Source organism: Phacochoerus africanus, chromosome 3, assembly GCF_016906955.1.
Source record: "Phacochoerus africanus isolate WHEZ1 chromosome 3, ROS_Pafr_v1, whole genome shotgun sequence".
Classification (NCBI taxonomy): Eukaryota; Metazoa; Chordata; class Mammalia; order Artiodactyla; family Suidae; genus Phacochoerus; species Phacochoerus africanus.
Genome location: NC_062546.1, coordinates 16,902,340 through 16,919,280, shown reverse-complemented (window position 1 = coordinate 16,919,280; position 16,941 = coordinate 16,902,340). Strand labels below are relative to the sequence as shown.

The window sequence follows — 16,941 nt, the reverse complement described above, 5'->3', positions numbered from 1 at the left end:
TTTTGAGAAGTGTGTGGGAAATTTCTCTGTTGGGGTCTGGGTGTTTGTTTTTTTTTTTCCTTTGGTCTTTGTTTTTTTTTTTTTTTAAAGGCTGCACCTGTGGCATACGGAAGTTCCCAGCCTAGATGTTGAATCAGAGCTACCGATACCGGCCTACACCACAGCCACAGCAATGCCGGATCTGAGCCGCATCTGCCACCTACACTGCAGCTTGTGGCATTGCTGGATTCTTAACCCACTGAGCGAGGCCAGGGGTTGAACCTACATCCTCATGGACACTATGCGGGTTCTTAACCCGCTGGTTTCTTGAATCAGATACCTGAATTACTTCCCTACACTGGGATCCACCCTGTTGTTGAGAGTGTCTCATTTCCAGCCCTATAACAGCAGGAGGTACAAAGGAACTTTACCTGCTGGCCACTTACCTGCTCCCCAGGGAATTTGTCCCCTACACCGGTGCCCTTGGGCGTGAGGCCGAAGTATCTGAAAAACAGTCCTTTTTATCAAAATCTTTTTTGATGGTCCTTATCTTAGAAGACACAATTCAAATGCTAGCATTCCAAGTTCTCTCGGTTCTATTCTGTGCCTTCCTAACAACTCTTCAGCCCAAATGTTAGCTTTAACATTCATTCATTCAGTTAAAAATGTGTGGAAGTTCCTGTCGCAGCTCAGCGGAAACGAATCCGAATAGTATCCATGAGAATGCAGGTTCGATCCCTGGCTTTGCTCAGTGGGTTAAGGATCTGATGTTGTCATGAGCTGTGGTGCAGGTTGCAGATGCCACTTGGGATTCCGCATCTGGCGTTGCCATGACTGTGGCATAGGCTGGCAGCTATAGCTCTGATTCGACCCCTAGCCTGGGAACTTCCATATGCTGTGGGTTCGGCCCTAAAAAGCAAAAAAATAAAAATGAAAATGTGTAAAATCCCTTTTGTGACTACCTGCCAGGAGCCAAATATCATGGTCAATATCTGAAGCTAAAAATGTAAATGTAGGGCTGTCCTTGCTGTTGAGAAAGCAGTGAAATTATGAGCAGAGGAAGTGTGGTGGGAAAACAAGGATGATGAAGGTGCTCAGTAGGTAGAGGGGAAGAAGTCAGGCTGAGTGACATGTGATCCTACTTACCATTTACTTGTTATCAATCGGTTTGTTTTGTGTCCAGCCTGATGCTGCACCCCAAGCATTTAGCAAATTGATTTGATGCCTGTCTTCCCAAGATGGGGACAGGCCTTGGGTCTGGAGCCTGGGTGGGGCAGATTGTGGAACAAATGACTGGAGCCTCCCTGTCCAAGGAGGGCATGTTCAGAAAAGGTACCCAGTGGAGTGCAGTCTGCATATTATCAGTCCTGGGCCCAGGGACCACTCCCAGCTGTGGCTGCACCCAGGATGCTTGGAGTCCTCTCTCCAGGGGTGTCTGTTTCTGTGATGATAACTGGAGAAGACACACTTGTGCGATAACCAGATTCCATCTGGTTCCAGGGTTATTCCCTGCTCCCTGACTTGCAGCACTGACTCCAGGTTCTTCCACTCTAGTGTGGACGAAGAATGTTGAAGCCAGTAAGCCATCAGTCACTGCAACTGCCCCTGGGATGTGGAAAAGCAGGATACTGGTCCTAGAGAGTTAAAGATGCATGTCAAAGCAATAATTTCAATAAGCCAGGACTCTTCCCGTACATAGAAAAGTGCTAAATGCAGTAACTTGAGGTGTCTGATTTTCGTACTTTTTTTCTGGCCACGCCCATGTCATGCAGAAGGTCCCAGGCCAAGGATGGAAACTGTGCCACAGCTGCTGTGACCTGATCTATAACAATGACAACACCGGATCCTTAACCCACTGTGCCACCAAGGGGACTCCTAATTAGCAGTAATTGTTTGATGTTCTGACTACCTGTTTGTTTTACTTGATTTGTCTTTTTTTTTTCCCCCCAAAACACCTGTCTCCACCCTTACGTCTTGGAAAGTCTCTCAGAGCTTTTTGAGAGGCTGTATCCCAGGCTTAAATCCTCAGTGAGTCTGCTTTTAGATTGTGCTTTTTTTTTCCCCAGTCAACAAGTGTGTTGGTCAGCTGGTCCCAGCAACTGGAGACAGCTGCTTCCCGTCTCTTGCTTTGGGCAAACACCTTGCTGCCAGATCCTGTGTTTCTTTTGAAATGGAACTAATAATCAATGTCAGAGTGTGTGCTTTGTGCAAAGCAGCTTCCTAGACCTCAAAGGACAAGCATGAGAGCAGCTGCAGAGTTAAAATAATGATGATGGATAATAATGATAATAACTAAAAGTAATGTAGTATTTATTATGTGCCAAGGATTGTTCTCATTGGTTTACATGTATTAATTTATTGAATCCTACAACCACCCCCACAAAGTCAGTACCAATGTAGTGATTAAGGGCATAGACTGTAGGACTTGACAGGCCAGGTTTGAATCTCTGCTTTGCCATTTACTAGCAATGTGACCTGGGGGAGGTCTGTCTCAGTGTCCCCATCTCCCAAAAGAAGATCAGACTAATACTACCTCATAGGGTTGTTATGAGGATTAAATGAATAAAAATTTATAAAGCATGCCGAATAGTAGGTGGCACATAGTAAAAGTTATCTAAGTTTTTGATAAATCTCATTTAAAAAAAAAATTTGGGGGGAGTTCCCGTCGTGGCGCAGTGGTTAACGAATCCGACTAGGAACCATGAGGTTGCGGGTTCGGTCCCTGCCCCTGCTCAGTGGGTTAACGATCCGGCGTTGCCGTGAGCTGTGGTGTAGGTTGCAGACGCGGCTCGGATCCCGCGTTGCTGTGGCTCTGGCGTAGGCGGGTGGCTACAGCTCCGATTCAACCCCTAGCCTGGGAACTTCCATATGCCGCAGGAGCAGCCCAAGAAATAGCAACAACAAAAGACAAAAAAAAAAATTTTTGGCCATGTTTGCAACACGCACAAGTTCCCAGGCCAGGGATCAAAACTTCAACACAGTGGTGACTTGAACCACAGCAGTAAAAACCCCAGGTCCTTAACCTGCTGAGCCACCAGGGAACTCTGATAAATCTCATTCTTATAGGTGAGAAAACTGAGGCACAGAGGAGTTGAATGATTTGCCTATAGGCGTTCCCGTCGTGGTGCAGCGGAAACGAATGTGACGAGGAACCACGAGGTTTAGGGTTCGATCCCTGGCCTCCCTCAGTGGGTTAAGGATCCGGCATTGCCGTGAGCTGTGGTGTAGGTCACAGATGAGGCTCGGAGCTGGCGTGGCTGTGGCTGTGGCAGAGGCCGGCAGCTACAGCTTGGATTCAACCCCTAGCCTGGGAATCTCATATGCCGTGGGTGCAGCCCTAAAAAGACCGAAAAAAAAAAATTGCCTATGATCACACAACCAGTAAATGATGGAGCTGGGAAGCAAACCCTAGGAAACCTGGCTATAGAGTCTGTACTCTTAATTATTATGCTCTAGCAATGAAGAGGGGGTGTCTACCTGAATTACTTTATGGAGGGGGAAGCCCTGAATTAATTGATATGGAAGCTTCTAACATGTAAGATGTCAGTGTTCCTCTGTGGTAAATGAGGTTTGCAGCAGCTGGCTGGACTGTCCCTAAGTGGCCAGAAGTTTCTGGAAGAGAGATCTGAGGCATAAGCCGTGGCTAAGAGGCTGAGGGTCAGCAAGATCCCCCAAGGCTCCTGGCTCATACTTCATTTACCTTCCTCTCGGCACTCCTTCATAATGTGCCGTGAAACTCAGGAGGTAAACTGTAAGTGGCAACTTAAAATGGAAAATCCTGGCTAAGCCTCTAGGAGTTTAAGCATGTGGTAAAGGGAATTCAATGCAACAGCTAAATTCTGGGCACTGGGGATACTGTTGTGAGTTGAGGGACCACTTGGATCTTGGCAAGCCCATAGTTCAAACTGGGAAACACAGAAGCCAACAAGCAGATTGTAACCAAGGACCTAAGGATAAACAGGAACTAGTCAGGTGAGAGGAGTGGGAAGTGTTCCTGGCCCAAGCAAAGGCCAGGAGGCTAGCAAGTTTTTTTTGGTTTGGGGCCGGGTGGTGATCTGGTGGAATTCTATAAGCCTGATTGTGGAGTGTTTTACCCTGAGGGAGAGGACTGAATTTATACATTCTGGAGAGGCAAGATCAGGTTTGGGAGGCTCTCTTTGAGCTGCCAGGAGTCCAGCTGAGGAGCTGGAACCATTAAATTCGAAGCCGTATTGGAAGCAGGGAGATGGTTCCATGGTGCAGCCTTGGTCTTGGTGGGGTGAGGGGCCTCTTTGGGGTGGGGGCTGTAGGGATGCAGGACAGGCTTGGATTAACTCTGGGGTTTTCCTACAGGCCATCTCCCTCGCCTCACTCTCCCATCCTTGGGGCTCACTTCTCAGTCTTTCCTCCAGGGTGGCCGGGACCACTCTGGTCTCAGGCCAGGCCTCAAATCATCTGACTGCGGATTCAGAGCCTCACCCACACCCTCCCTGTCCTGGGGCTTCCGTGATCTGCCCAGAGCACTGTCCTCCCGCCCTCGGCCCTGCCCCTGAGCAGCCCCCGCCCTCAGCCCCGCCCCACGCGCAACCCTCGGCCCCGCCCTCCCGCCCGCTGGCTCCGCCCACGCGCACGCCAGCCCGCCCGCGCGCCAGGCCCGGGCGGCGCCGACGCGCTTGGCGGGAGATAGAAAAGTTCTTCTGTGCGCGCCGGCGGCGGCGGCGGTCGCAGCCACTTCGAGCCGCAGCGGGACCTCCGGCCACGCTGACGCATCGCATCGCGGCCTCGGGGCCGGGAGCGGCCGGAGCAGCTTGTACATTGACCCCGGCCCGGCTCCCGCTCCGGGCTCAGCCGGCGGGCGGGCGAGCGCGGCGCGGCCCGGGCCGGGGGGATGTCTCGGCGGACGCGCGGGTGAGCGGAGCCGGGCTGCTGAGGGCCCCTCCCCCCTCCCCAGACCCCATCCCCCTTCACCCCGACCTCTGTCCCCACCCCCACCTTCGTCGTGGCCCTTCTGAGCTGGTCCGCGGTAGGGTTGGCAGGAAACGCAGCGTTCTGGGTCGCCTGACGCGAGGGCGCGCGTGAAGCCGAGGGTCTCTCCGCGGCCCCTCACTCTGCCACCCGGGCTTGCTGGGCCTCGGAGCCGGGGCGGGCAGGTCTCCTGGGACCCGGGCCAAGCCTTGCATGATGTCATTTTGTCTCCCGCCTAATTGCGGGATGGGGGTGGGACGGCGGTGTCAGCCGGCCTTTACCGAGGAGGGAGGCGACCTGTGGAGAAGGAAAGTGATTCTCCAAGTGGAAGCGAGCGGGAGGCCAAAGGTTGGAAGACACTTGTCGTTCCAGCCTTTGGGGGTTCGGATCTGCCGGTGGGCATTTCTTAATGTTCGGGGAAGCACAGAGCGCCTCGAGCTCTCTCCCTCGACCTGGGAAGGATGCTGGGGTGGGGAGGGACTCTTTTGTCCTCCGCCACCTGGGTTCCGGGCCCCAACTCGGTTTAGTTTCGGAGACCTGCCTTCCAGTTACACATGAGTTTGGGGCAGCTGGGGTTGAGAGCGAGGGTAAAAGAGACTGATGTGTGTGGAGCCCGCTCTGAGCCAGCAGCCCCCAGAGCCGAGGCAAGAACTGCGGTCTCCATTTTACTTATCCCTCCAAGAGATTGAGTGGCAGAGGCAAGCCAGGATCCACGTCTGGGGGCTCCAGGTCCCTGTCGTACACCTCTGCGCCCGGTGCCTGGGCTCTGGGCTTCTCACCCAGTCTGGGAGTCGTGGAAGACCACGGGGTTCTGCCCTGCTCCCTCCCTGGATTCGTGCAGCCCAAATAACCATACCCACCCCCACCCCAACCCCCGCAGATGGTGTTGGCCTTCTCAGGCCCAGCCCATAGAGAAGTAATGGTTACTGGCTTTCCCCAGAGTTCTTCTCAGCGAGGAAGCATCTGGTCCCTGGGCAGTGGTCAGGCTCCGGGTGTGTCTTCCTTAGGCCACGATTTCCCAGGACAGCTCTGATTCCCAGGAGTTGTTTTATGGGCAGGTACTTGTGTCAGGCCCTGTCCTGATTTCTGGTTCAGGAAGTGTTACTCCAGGCAACAGCAAAGCCCTGGACAGCCCCCCCCACCCCCCCCAGTCCTCTGCCACTTCTCCCTTGGGGCTCAGTGGAGGATCCCCCCCTCTCCCAGGTGAGGGATGGATTCTGCACCCTGGAACCCCACAACATTCAGTTTGATTCCCGGCCACTCGCCTTAACCCTCCGATGCACCAGCGCTCTACTTCCTGCTCAGCTTCTGACTCACCCCACCTGGAGCAGAGCCCAGCACATGGAAGGGCATAGAGAGGCTGTGTTGGACCGACCCGTGCTTGCCCCCACTGACTTAGCCTCTGCTTTTCCGACTGGGGTTACAACACGAGGACATGAAAGTGCGGAGTTTGGAGCCTGGCTCTGTGGACTTGGCAAGGGGCGTAATCCCTGCGAGCCTCAATTTTCACATCTATTAAATGGGGATAGTGAGAATGTGTGTGAAGGAGACTGTTAGCACCGTGTTGGTGATAGAAGTACATTACCTTGCAGAATTCTCCCAGCCGTCCCATTAAATACACTCTCGGGGCACCAGAGTGTCCACACAGAAAGCCTTTCATCCTCCAAGGAACATTTGCTGAGCTTCTATTAGAAGCTAGGTGCTGGAGAACCACAGATTATTTCTGTCAGAATGGAGTCTGGGGCAGTTGCTTTTCAAGCCAGGCTCCTCCTGTTATTAGTATCTTGTGGAATTTTTGCTTCTTTGTTGTTTCTGTCAGAATGGAGTCTGGGGCAGTTGATTTTCAAGCCAGGCTCCCCCTGTTATTAGTATCTTATAGAATTTTTGCCTCTTACTTTGCTGTGGATTTGCCCCTGAGTTGGGTTGGGAATGACAAGACAAGGCTGAATTCCAGCTCCTTTTGTGACTGGTGTATTGCTGGATTCCTTAGCTACTTCTAAAAAATTTACTTATATTAGCATTTCTTATCCACTAAAAGGCAGCAGCTTTGCTTGTTTAGTCATTCATTCCTGAATCCAGCTGTTATGGAGCTAACATTTCTTAAGACTTTTGTTGCCCCCTCCCAAAGGCCCTACAGGTACAGCTGTGGAGGAGGTGGAGCTGACCTCTGTCCAGGTTGTCAAGGAGACAGGGAGTTGCAGATTAGGAGCCTAGGTTCTGAGACAGGATTTCCGAGGTGCTATGGGGAGGGTAGGAGTGACTAGGAAGAGGCTGAAAGGGGGAAAGGAACGTGGACACAGAGGAAAGTCCTCTCTCTTCTTTTCTGCTCGGCCTGTGCTTGCCTTGCTCGGTGGGAGACTGTAGGCTCTTCCCACTTACGAATGCCTGGCTTAGGAATGCACCTGACCGAGGTGACGTGATGGAGTTGGGAGTGTGCTCCTGTGAACACCAGGCATCCCTGGGGTGGATAGCATCATCTCCATTTTTGTAACCTTTAAACCTGATGAAGTAGGAAGCTTTGGGAGCAACTTGGGAAATTACCTGTTAGAAAATAAAAACATCCAGAACTCAAAGCTGTTTGTCCTCTGATTTTTCTTTCTATGAACTAGGCCTCTGCATAGGCAAGGATTGAGGGGGGTGTGCAAAAGTGGACAGAATTACTGAGATAATGTATTTAAAATGGTTTTCCCAAATAACCAATATTTCTTAAAATCCTGGTGTTTGATGATTACATACATCATCGGCTTTTATCCTTAAAATACCCATGCAAGTTTAAAAAGTTTCCTTATGGAAAAGAAAATATTAAATGGGTATCTGGTATTGAATATCATAATATTCTTGATGAAATATATTTTTTTAATATACACTCTTTTTTAAAAAATTCTTTTTCATTATGGTTTATCTTAGAGCATTGACTATAGTTCTTTGTGCTATACAGTGCGACCTTGCTGTTTATCCCCTTCATGTATAGTAGCTTACATCTGCTAACCCCAACTTCCCAGTCCACTTCTCTCTCAACCCCCTGCCTCTGGGCAATCACAAGTCTGTTCTTCTTGTCCATGAGTCTGTTTCTATTTAGTAGATGATTCATTTGTGTTATATTTTATTTTTTAATTTAATTTTTTTTTTGTTTTTGTCTTTTTAGGGCCAAATCCACGGCCCATGGAAGTTCCCAGGCTAGGGGTTGAATCAGAGCCACGGCTGCCGGCCTATGCCACAGCCACAGCAATGCCATATCCTTAACCTGCCAGGCAGGACCAGGGATCGAACCTGCATCCTGGATACTAGTGGGGTTTGTTAACACTGAGCCACAACAGGAACTCCATTTGTGTTATGTTTTAGATTCCACATATAAGTCATATGGTATTTGTCTTTCTCTTTCCAATTTACTTCATTTAATAGAATAATCTCTTGTGTTGCTGCGAATGGCATTTCATTTTTATGGCTGAGTAATATTCCTTTGTGTGTGTGTGTGTGTGTACAGATACATACATACATATATATATATATATATATATATATACTACATCTTTTTCTGTTCATCTGTCAATGGACATTTAGGTTGTTTCCCTGGCTTGGCTGTTGTGAATAGTGCTGCACTGAACATAGGGGTGCATGTGTCTTTTTGAATTATAGTTTACATGATATATGCCCAGTGGGATTGCTAAGGTAACTCTATCCTTAGTTTTTTGTTTTTGTTTTTTTTTAAGGGCTGCACCTGCGGCATATGGAGGTTCCCAGGCTAGGGGTTGAATCGGAGCTAGAGCTGCTAGCCTACACCACAGCCACAGCAACATAGGATCCGAGCCACATCTGCGACCTATACCACAGCTCATGGCAACGCCGGATCCTAACCTACTGAGCAAGGCCAGGGATCAAACCTGCAACCTCATGGTTCCTAGTTGGATTCGTTTCCACTGTGCCACGACGGGAACTCCACTATCCTTAGTGTTCTGAGGAACCTCCTTACTGTTTTCCATTCTGGCTGCTTGGTGAAGTCCTAACTTCTTTTTTCTTGTAGCTTTTGATATTATTAGGATTTTACTGAAAGTAAAAGAATAAAGGAAGAAAAAAATCCCATAACCCCATTTCATTAAAAAATTTTAAAAAAGAGGAGGGTGGAAGTACTTACATTTTACCTACAGTAAAAGCCTGCCTCCCCAGAACTTTTCCCCAGAGATCCCTGGCCACTGCCCACACTGTCCATGATGTAGCAGCAGTACATGTCCTTGACCTTCAGCTTACTTGCCCTGCAGTGAGGAGCTGGATGAGCTGCACTACCAGGACACAGATTCAGATGTGCCAGAGCAGCGAGACAGCAAATGCAAGGTCAAATGGACTCAGGAGGAGGTGAGTGACATTGAGAGGCAATTGTGGGGGCGAGCCGGGTGGGGGATGAAGGAGGTAATGGCAGCTGAGGGGTTGGACCGAAAACTGAGCCTGGGGTGTGTCTGCCTGACACCCCAACTGGTGCAAAAAAGAGGAGGAGCCAATGAAAGAAGAGGATGGGCCCTCTGGTTCTCCTCGATGCTTCTCAGAGCATTCCCAGGTACTCTTCAGTATTGAGGACTTTTTGGGGCATGTGCCTCTCAGACCTCAGGGCCAGCAATTGCTATTGTGTCTCTCAGAAGCTGGCGTGTTCTGCATTGTGGACATTAATTGTGTTTCTTCTCTCTTAACTGCTAGGAGGTTTAGCCATATTGGCAACACCCCCCTTTATTGTTATTTTATTTTATTTTATTATTATTATTTTTTTTGCCATTTCTTGGGCCATTCCCATGGCATATGAAGGTTCTCAGGCTAGGGGTCGAATCAGAGCTGTAGCTGCAGACCTACGCCAGAGCCACAGCAACGTGGGATCCGAGCCGCGTTTGCGACCTACACCAGAGCTCATGGCAACGCCAGATCCTTAACCCACTGAGCAAGGCCAGGGATCGAACCCACAACCTCATGGTTCCTAGTCGGATTCGTTAACCACTGAGCCATGACGGGAACTCCTCTTTATTGTTATTTTAAAAAAATTGTATTGTGTCTATGATACCAAGCTCTGGATTAATTTTCTTTTTATTCTTTAATCAAGTTTATGGAAGTATAACTTAGATACAGTCAAATGCACCTTTTGTTTTTTCAGCTGCACCCACAGCATATTTAAGTTTCAAGGGCCGGGGATCAAATCCATGCTACAGCAGTGACGATGCCAGATCCTTTAACCGCTAGGCCACCAGGAATTTTTCAGATGCACCTTCTTAAAGTAAATTGTTCCAACAGTTTTGACAAATGTATATTACCCACCTAAGCAATGCCCTGATTATCCCAGGACTTCCCTTTGTGGTCCATCTTTCCCAGCTCCAGGTAGTCACCCATCCAATGTTTCCAATGCATTTTACCTTTTTTCTTGAATGTCCTATAAATGAAATCACACAGTCATACTCTTTTCTATCTGGCTTTTGTTTGGCACGATGTGGTATGATTCAGCTATTTGTTCATTTTTTATTGCTGAATGATATTCCCTTGTGTGACTAGTCTATAGTATGTTTCACTAGCTGATGGGCATTTGGGCTGTTAAGTTTTTGGCTATTGTGGGTAGAGCTACTGCGAAAATTCTTGCTTATGTCTTTTGAGAATTATGTTATCACTTTTTTTTTGTATTTTTGCCTTTTCTAGGGCCACTCCCGTGGCATATGGAGGTTCCCAGGCTAGGGGTCTAATCGGAGCTGTAGCTTCTGGCCTACACCAGAGCCACAGCAATGCGGGATCCGAGCTGTGTCTGCGACCTACACCACAGCTCAGGGCAATCCAAGCTGTGTCTGCGACCTACACCACAACTCACGGCAACGCCAGATCCTTAACCCACTGAGCAAGGCCAGGGATCGAACCCACAACCTCATGATTCCTAGTCACATTCGTTAACCACTGAGCCACGGTGGGAACTCTTGTGTTCACTTTTCTAAAGAGAATATTTAGGTACACTCATGGGGTAGGTATATATGTTTAGTTTTAGAGAAACTGCCAGATCTTTTCTAACTTGGTTGTACCATTTTGAACTCCTACTGGCCTTATCTTTTATTCTACCTCTCTTTCCTTGGATGTGTTTTTATTTATTTATTTATTTATTTATTTATCTTTTTAGGGCCACACCCGCAGCATATAGAGGTTCCCAGGCTTGGAGTCAAATCAAAGCTGCAGCTGCTGACCTATGTCACAGCTATAGCAACTCAGGATCTGAGCCGTGTCTGCGACCTACACCACAGCTCATGGCAATGCCAGATCCTTAACCCACTGAATGAGGCCAGGGGTTGAACTCGTGTCCTTATGAATACTAGCTGCATTCATTACCACTGCACCACAATGGATGTGTTTAAAGTAATTTTTGTTTCCTCTTAACCTGCTCTGTGAGTTGTAAAACCCTCTTAAATCATCATAGATGTTTCTGCAGAGGAGTGCTAAACCAGCTTTTTCTGTTCATCCTATTGTGGACCGGGGCTGCATTCTGCTCTTGAGGCTTGGAAGAGTAAGATAGGTCCCTACCTCAGAGCATCTCTGCCTGGGATAGAGAGAGAAGACCATGCCCAGGCTCATGGATATGCCATGGTCTTCATGGTGCTGGCAGGACCAGTGTCCTTTGTGCTCCCTGTGGGGTCTCGTCTCTCTTACACTAAGTCTCGTAGATGTAGGAGGCACCTGTAATTGTTGAAATGCCTTTAGAAGTTGAGGTTGCTGTTGTCTGAGAGGTTAGGAAAAGTTTCATGAGTAAGGATTTGGAAAGTCAGTTCGGGAGGTGTGCAACGTGGTAGCTGGTAAGTCAGACTAGGAAGCGGGTTTAGGTGAAGAACAACTAGTAGAGGAGCCCTTATTTGCCTGGAGGGAAGTATCTTTGAAGAGGAAGAGTGATTGATTTAGATGGAAAGATCAAATGGCGTCCAATCCTGAAAGGCCCTGAGAGGCTCAGAGATGTAGGATTATTTGGCTGGCAGCATGGAGCCATTGGAGGTTTTGTTTTTGTTTTTCCTTTCAGGGCCATACCTGCTGCATATGGAGGTTCCCAGGCTGGGGGTCAAATCGGAGCTATAGCTGCCGGCCTACACCACAGCTACAGCAACGCAGGATCTGAGCTGCATCTGCGACCTACACCACAGCTCACAGCAATGCCAAATCCTTAATCCACTGAGCGAGGCCAGGGATCAAACCCTCGTCCTCATGGATACCAGCTTGGTTTGTTAACCACTGAGCCACGATGGGAGCTCCAGCATCTGCTTCCCTTTTGACTGGATGTCCCACCAGAGCGGGCAGGTCTTTTGCTAGTGGCTGGCTCCCATGCCTGGTGCATAGTAGGCGATCATTTCATGGCCTGAATGGACGAGTGAGGCTGTTGCCTTTGGAGAGGGCTCTGTTGTGAGCACCTGCTTTCTGCCTGTGTGTGAGCCGAGCCCTCTGTCTTTTTGGCTTTGGCAGGACGAGCAGCTGAGGGCCCTGGTGAAGCAGTTTGGGCAGCAAGACTGGAAGTTCCTGGCCAGCCACTTTCCCGTGAGTGCAGCCTCTCCACGCCCCTTCGCCCAGGACAGTGGGCCTGGGACAGACTTTTTGTCAAGCAGAAGAAAAGGGAGTTCCTCACCAAGCCCGCCTAGATCCCCCCAACAAAATGATCTTGTAGCTTTCCTAGGCCCTTTCTTCCCAAACGGGCATCCAAGGCATCCTGCTATGGGCCTCTGCACACGGAACCCGGGGGCCTTAGGCCCCATGATCATTCAGTCAGATCAGTGGCATATTTGCATTGTCTTCCTGCAAGTCAGGAGTGAGTTGGTGCTTGGTTTCTCAACCGTGAGACTGAAACTGAAGGGAAACCAACTTGCACAGGCTTCATGGTGAGGCCCCCAAAGAGCTGGCTAGTGCCACCACATCCAGTGTTTGGAGGCTTCCAGTCCCCCTGAGGTCCCCCAGCCCCAGCACTGCAGGCGTGTGGCGGGGAGGGGATGTGGCAGGAGCTGCTGCCTAGCTTATTTCCTGGGTCACTCAGGCAGCTCAGGGTTTAAGTCACCAGACCCTTCTGCCCCTTTCCTCACTGTCCCCCCTCCCAAAAACTTCAGGGAAATAGGCGCCTTCCCAGAAGCAAGCAAGGATCCCTGACGTGTCTCGCAGGCTGGTGTGGGGCTGTGGCTTCCCACGGGGTTCTGGGTTTGCCTGGTTCCATTGGACCCTCCGGTAACAAAGGGAAGCCACGTGTGTTCTGATCCATGGGCACGTGGTGTGTGGTGATGCAGGGAGTAAGACAGAACCCCTCCCCCAAGTGCAGCCTGTAGCCACCCTCCCAGGAGTTCTCACGGGTGCCTGTGCTCTTCCAGAACCGCACTGACCAGCAGTGCCAGTACCGGTGGCTGAGGGTCTTGAATCCAGACCTCGTTAAGGGGCCATGGACCAAAGAGGAGGACCAGAAGGTAACTCCCAGGACAGGGCCTTCTACCCGGGGGGGGGTGGGGGGGGGGTTGTGTGGGCTTCACCCACACCAGGGGGTCAAGGGTCTGAGGCTGCCCTCCAGGTTGGCTGACCTTGGGTGTGTGACAGCCTGTTGGACGGTGCTGGGGTGGGGCAGGGCGGGGCCCCTGGGCCTCACGGCAGTTTTCCCCCAAGGTCATCGAGCTGGTTAAGAAGTACGGCACGAAGCAATGGACACTGATCGCCAAGCACCTAAAGGGCCGGCTGGGGAAGCAGTGCCGCGAGCGCTGGCACAACCACCTCAACCCCGAGGTGAAAAAGTCCTGCTGGACCGAGGAGGAGGACCGCATCATCTGTGAGGCCCACAAGGTGCTGGGCAACCGCTGGGCTGAGATTGCCAAGATGCTTCCAGGGAGGTGAGCTGCGGCAGGGGCGGGCAGGGCAGGGCACCCACTGCCTTTGGGGGGTGTCCCAAGGTCTAGTCTGATTCCTCTGGAGTTGTTCACATTTCCCAGGAGCAAATGCTTCCTTCTGATTCTTGGCGGGGGTGGTGGGGAGGAGGGGGCTGCTGCGCCTGGCTGCAGGGAGTCTGGAGCAGAGGAGGGCAGGGCCCTGGGGGCTCCTACTCACTGGAGGTTCTCATCTGGTTCCCCTCCGGGCTCTGTGCCATCTCTGCCCTGTGGTATGGCCAGGGTTGCCTGGGCATTTTTCCTAGAGATTAAGCCTCTTTCCCTCCTGCCTGTGAGATCTAGATGCCTGAAACCCTGCTCCTCACTGGGCCTGGTCCCTCCAAGCCCTGGGCCTCTTGGAATTCTGTTCTGCAGGGAGCAACATGATGACTTGGCTCCATTTTTGTCAGAATCTTCCAGGGTCAACTTCCAGTCTCTTAGATGCTTACTGCTCCTCCAATGGCTTTCCATCTTCTGGAAACTTACAAAAATTTCTGACTTGTTGCTGTCTTCTACCCTGCTCTCTGTCTGTGTGCATTTTTACCTTATTTTAGTTTTAACCCTTTCTTGGCTATGGCAATTTGGTCCTGGGAGGGAGAGGAGAGAAAATGCCAGTCTAATTCCCCTGGAGTCTGGAGTTATCTGTGTCCAAAACTCAAACCCGCATATGTTATCCTTTTGGCGCTTCTTCTAACACTCGGGTCAAGGACTCAGGCCTCTTTCCCGATGCCTTCACCTTCACTCACCCGTTGGGCCTTAGCTGCTCTGCCCTCCTTCCTCCCTCAGATGCCGTGAGCTCGCTTCTGAGAAGGATGCGTTGTGCTCCTGGCAGCCTGAATGCCGCCTGCCTTGTGCCCGTCCTGTCGTGTGGCCAGCATGCTCTCACCATTCAGTTCCTGCTGGGAGCGTTATTTCCTCAGGGAAGGTGGCTCTGTCCTTCCTTCCTGTGGTCGGTCCCTGGCCACCTTCCCACAGTGCCCAGACCCCTGCCTGGTCAGCGCCATGCCATGACGGCCTGCAGCAGGAGTGGTCAGAGATCCAGACCCTGCTCTGAGACTGGTGGCTCTGTCCACCGTTATCCTCCGTTCACACTACAGGGGAAAAGCATCCCAGAGAAGGCGCTGTGTCGGCACTTCTGCAGTGCTGTAGGTCTGTGCCCCTGCACAGCTGTCCCAGTTCACACCGCTGTCCTGCTACTCTGCTCCTCTGTCCTGTTGTCCCCATCTGTGTCTCCCCATCCACGCTTCCCTGCGCCGAGCTACCACTGTGCTGCTCTGCTTCTGTAGGGTGGGACTGCTCTGATTTATATGACTATATATGTTTCCTTGTTTATATTTCAGCAAGTAATGGAAGTTGATGTAGTTTTCTGATTCTCCAGGTAAAAAAGAGACCCAGCAGGTTAAGACCCCAACTAGTATCCATGAGGATGTGGGTTCCATCCCTGGCCTCGCTTAGTGGGTTAAGGATCCGGCATTCCTTGAGCTGTGGTGTAGGTCACAGACTCTGCTCAGATCCGGTGTTGCTGTGGCTGTGGTGTAGGCTGGCAACTGTGGCTCTGATCGACCCCTAGCCTGGGAACCTCCATATGCTGCAGGTGCAGCCCGAAAAAAATTAAAAGAAAAAAAGAGCCGAGGCTCAAGGTGGTTGTCAGTGGACCCTCTCTCCTCTAGCTTTGCCCTCTTTGGCCATTTTTCCCTCTGTGGAAGGTGAGAGGGCTTGTGTTCCAGGCCACCGAGCCTCAGCACCAGGGCCCTTAGCCAGATGCTTGCTGATGGTCCCTGCAGGTGCCCAGTGAGCAGGAAAGGGAATGAGAGTTCCCCAGAACATTTCAGCGTGTCAGGATTTTTACCCTGTCGGCTGAACGAGACCTTTGCCTGTCTCGCTAAGGTGTGTGGAGATGCTCCATGGATCATTACAGGCTGGAGCACGTTAACTTCGTCTTAGAGCTAAAAGCCCTTAGAACTCCTCAAGCCAAATCCTTGTTTACAGAAGTGGGAACTCAGCTCAGGGAGCTTAGTGATGTGCCTGCTGGCGCATGGGCCCCAGGGCTGGGGTCAAAGGTCCTCGGTTGGCCCCTGCAGGACAGACAATGCTGTGAAGAATCACTGGAACTCCACCATCAAGAGGAAAGTGGACACGGGAGGCTTCCTGAGTGAGTCCAGAGACTGCAAACCCCCCATGTACTTGCTGCTGGAGCTGGAGGACAAGGACCGCCAGAGTGCGCCCCCCTCGGAAGGCCAGGTGAGCCGGGGCCCCGGATGGCTTGGCCAGAGGGCTGACGTTGGTTAGTTGGTTTTCGTATGTATCTGATGTCATCTCATCCACTCCTGCTTCTCCCTCTTTTCCTGTTCCATGGCTGTTTCGTAAGCCTCCACAGGATCCCTGTGTGGCCGCATGTCTCTCACCAGGGCTTTCCCTTTGGCACCTGTGCCCACGCCCTGCACTCATCTGCCCCTGGGTGAAGGATGCCAAGCAGATCTCAGATGGAGGGTTAGGTGGGGATGTCCAGAGTCTCTTCCTGTCCTTGTCAACAGCTTCCTTCCTACTCTTTCCAGGCTTTTCATAAAAAAGTATGTGTGCAATTAAAAAAAAAAATCAGATTTATTGAGGTACAGTTCGTATACAGTAAAATGCATGGTGTTTCGTGTATAGGTCTGAGTCATGACAGAAACAGACATGTAACCACCACCACAATCAAGACAGAACGTCTCCGTCACTTCCTAAATTCTCTTGTGCCCCTTTCAGTCCTTCTCCCATCTTTAGCCCTTTTCATTTGTTTTCTGTCCCTTTAATTTTCCAGAAAGTCATATCACATGGTGTTACACTTAGACTCATTAACCCCAGAGCACACTTTTAAAAATTGAAGTGTAGTTGATTTACAGCGTTGTAATAGTTTCAGGTGTTTGTTGCTATTTTTAAACTATCTCTTACGATTTTTTTTTTGGCTTTTTGCCTTTTCTAGGGCCACTCCTTTGGCATGTAGAGGTCCCCAGGCTAGGGGTCTAATCGGAGCTGTAGCTGCCAGCCTACGCCACAGCCACAGCAATGCGGGATCCAAGCCGCGTCTGTGACCTATACCACAGCTCACGGCAACCCCGGATCCTTAACCCACTGAGCAGGAATCGAATCCCAAACTTCA

At 50.7% G+C, this 16,941-nt stretch overlaps 1 protein-coding gene across 1 annotated transcript in view; it reads left to right on the top strand.

The window, feature by feature from the left end:
* Window positions 1-4,642: 4,642 nt before the first annotated feature.
* The window catches only part of MYBL2 (MYB proto-oncogene like 2), a 30,999-nt gene continuing 18,700 nt past the window's right edge, over window positions 4,643-16,941 (top strand). The window contains exons 1-6 of the mRNA XM_047771055.1: window positions 4,643-4,866; window positions 9,180-9,273; window positions 12,376-12,447; window positions 13,263-13,355; window positions 13,549-13,769; window positions 15,884-16,043. Coding sequence (XP_047627011.1) covers window positions 4,847-4,866; window positions 9,180-9,273; window positions 12,376-12,447; window positions 13,263-13,355; window positions 13,549-13,769; window positions 15,884-16,043 — 660 coding nt within the window. The 5' untranslated portion in view covers window positions 4,643-4,846. The remainder of the gene's footprint in view (window positions 4,867-9,179; window positions 9,274-12,375; window positions 12,448-13,262; window positions 13,356-13,548; window positions 13,770-15,883; window positions 16,044-16,941) is intronic.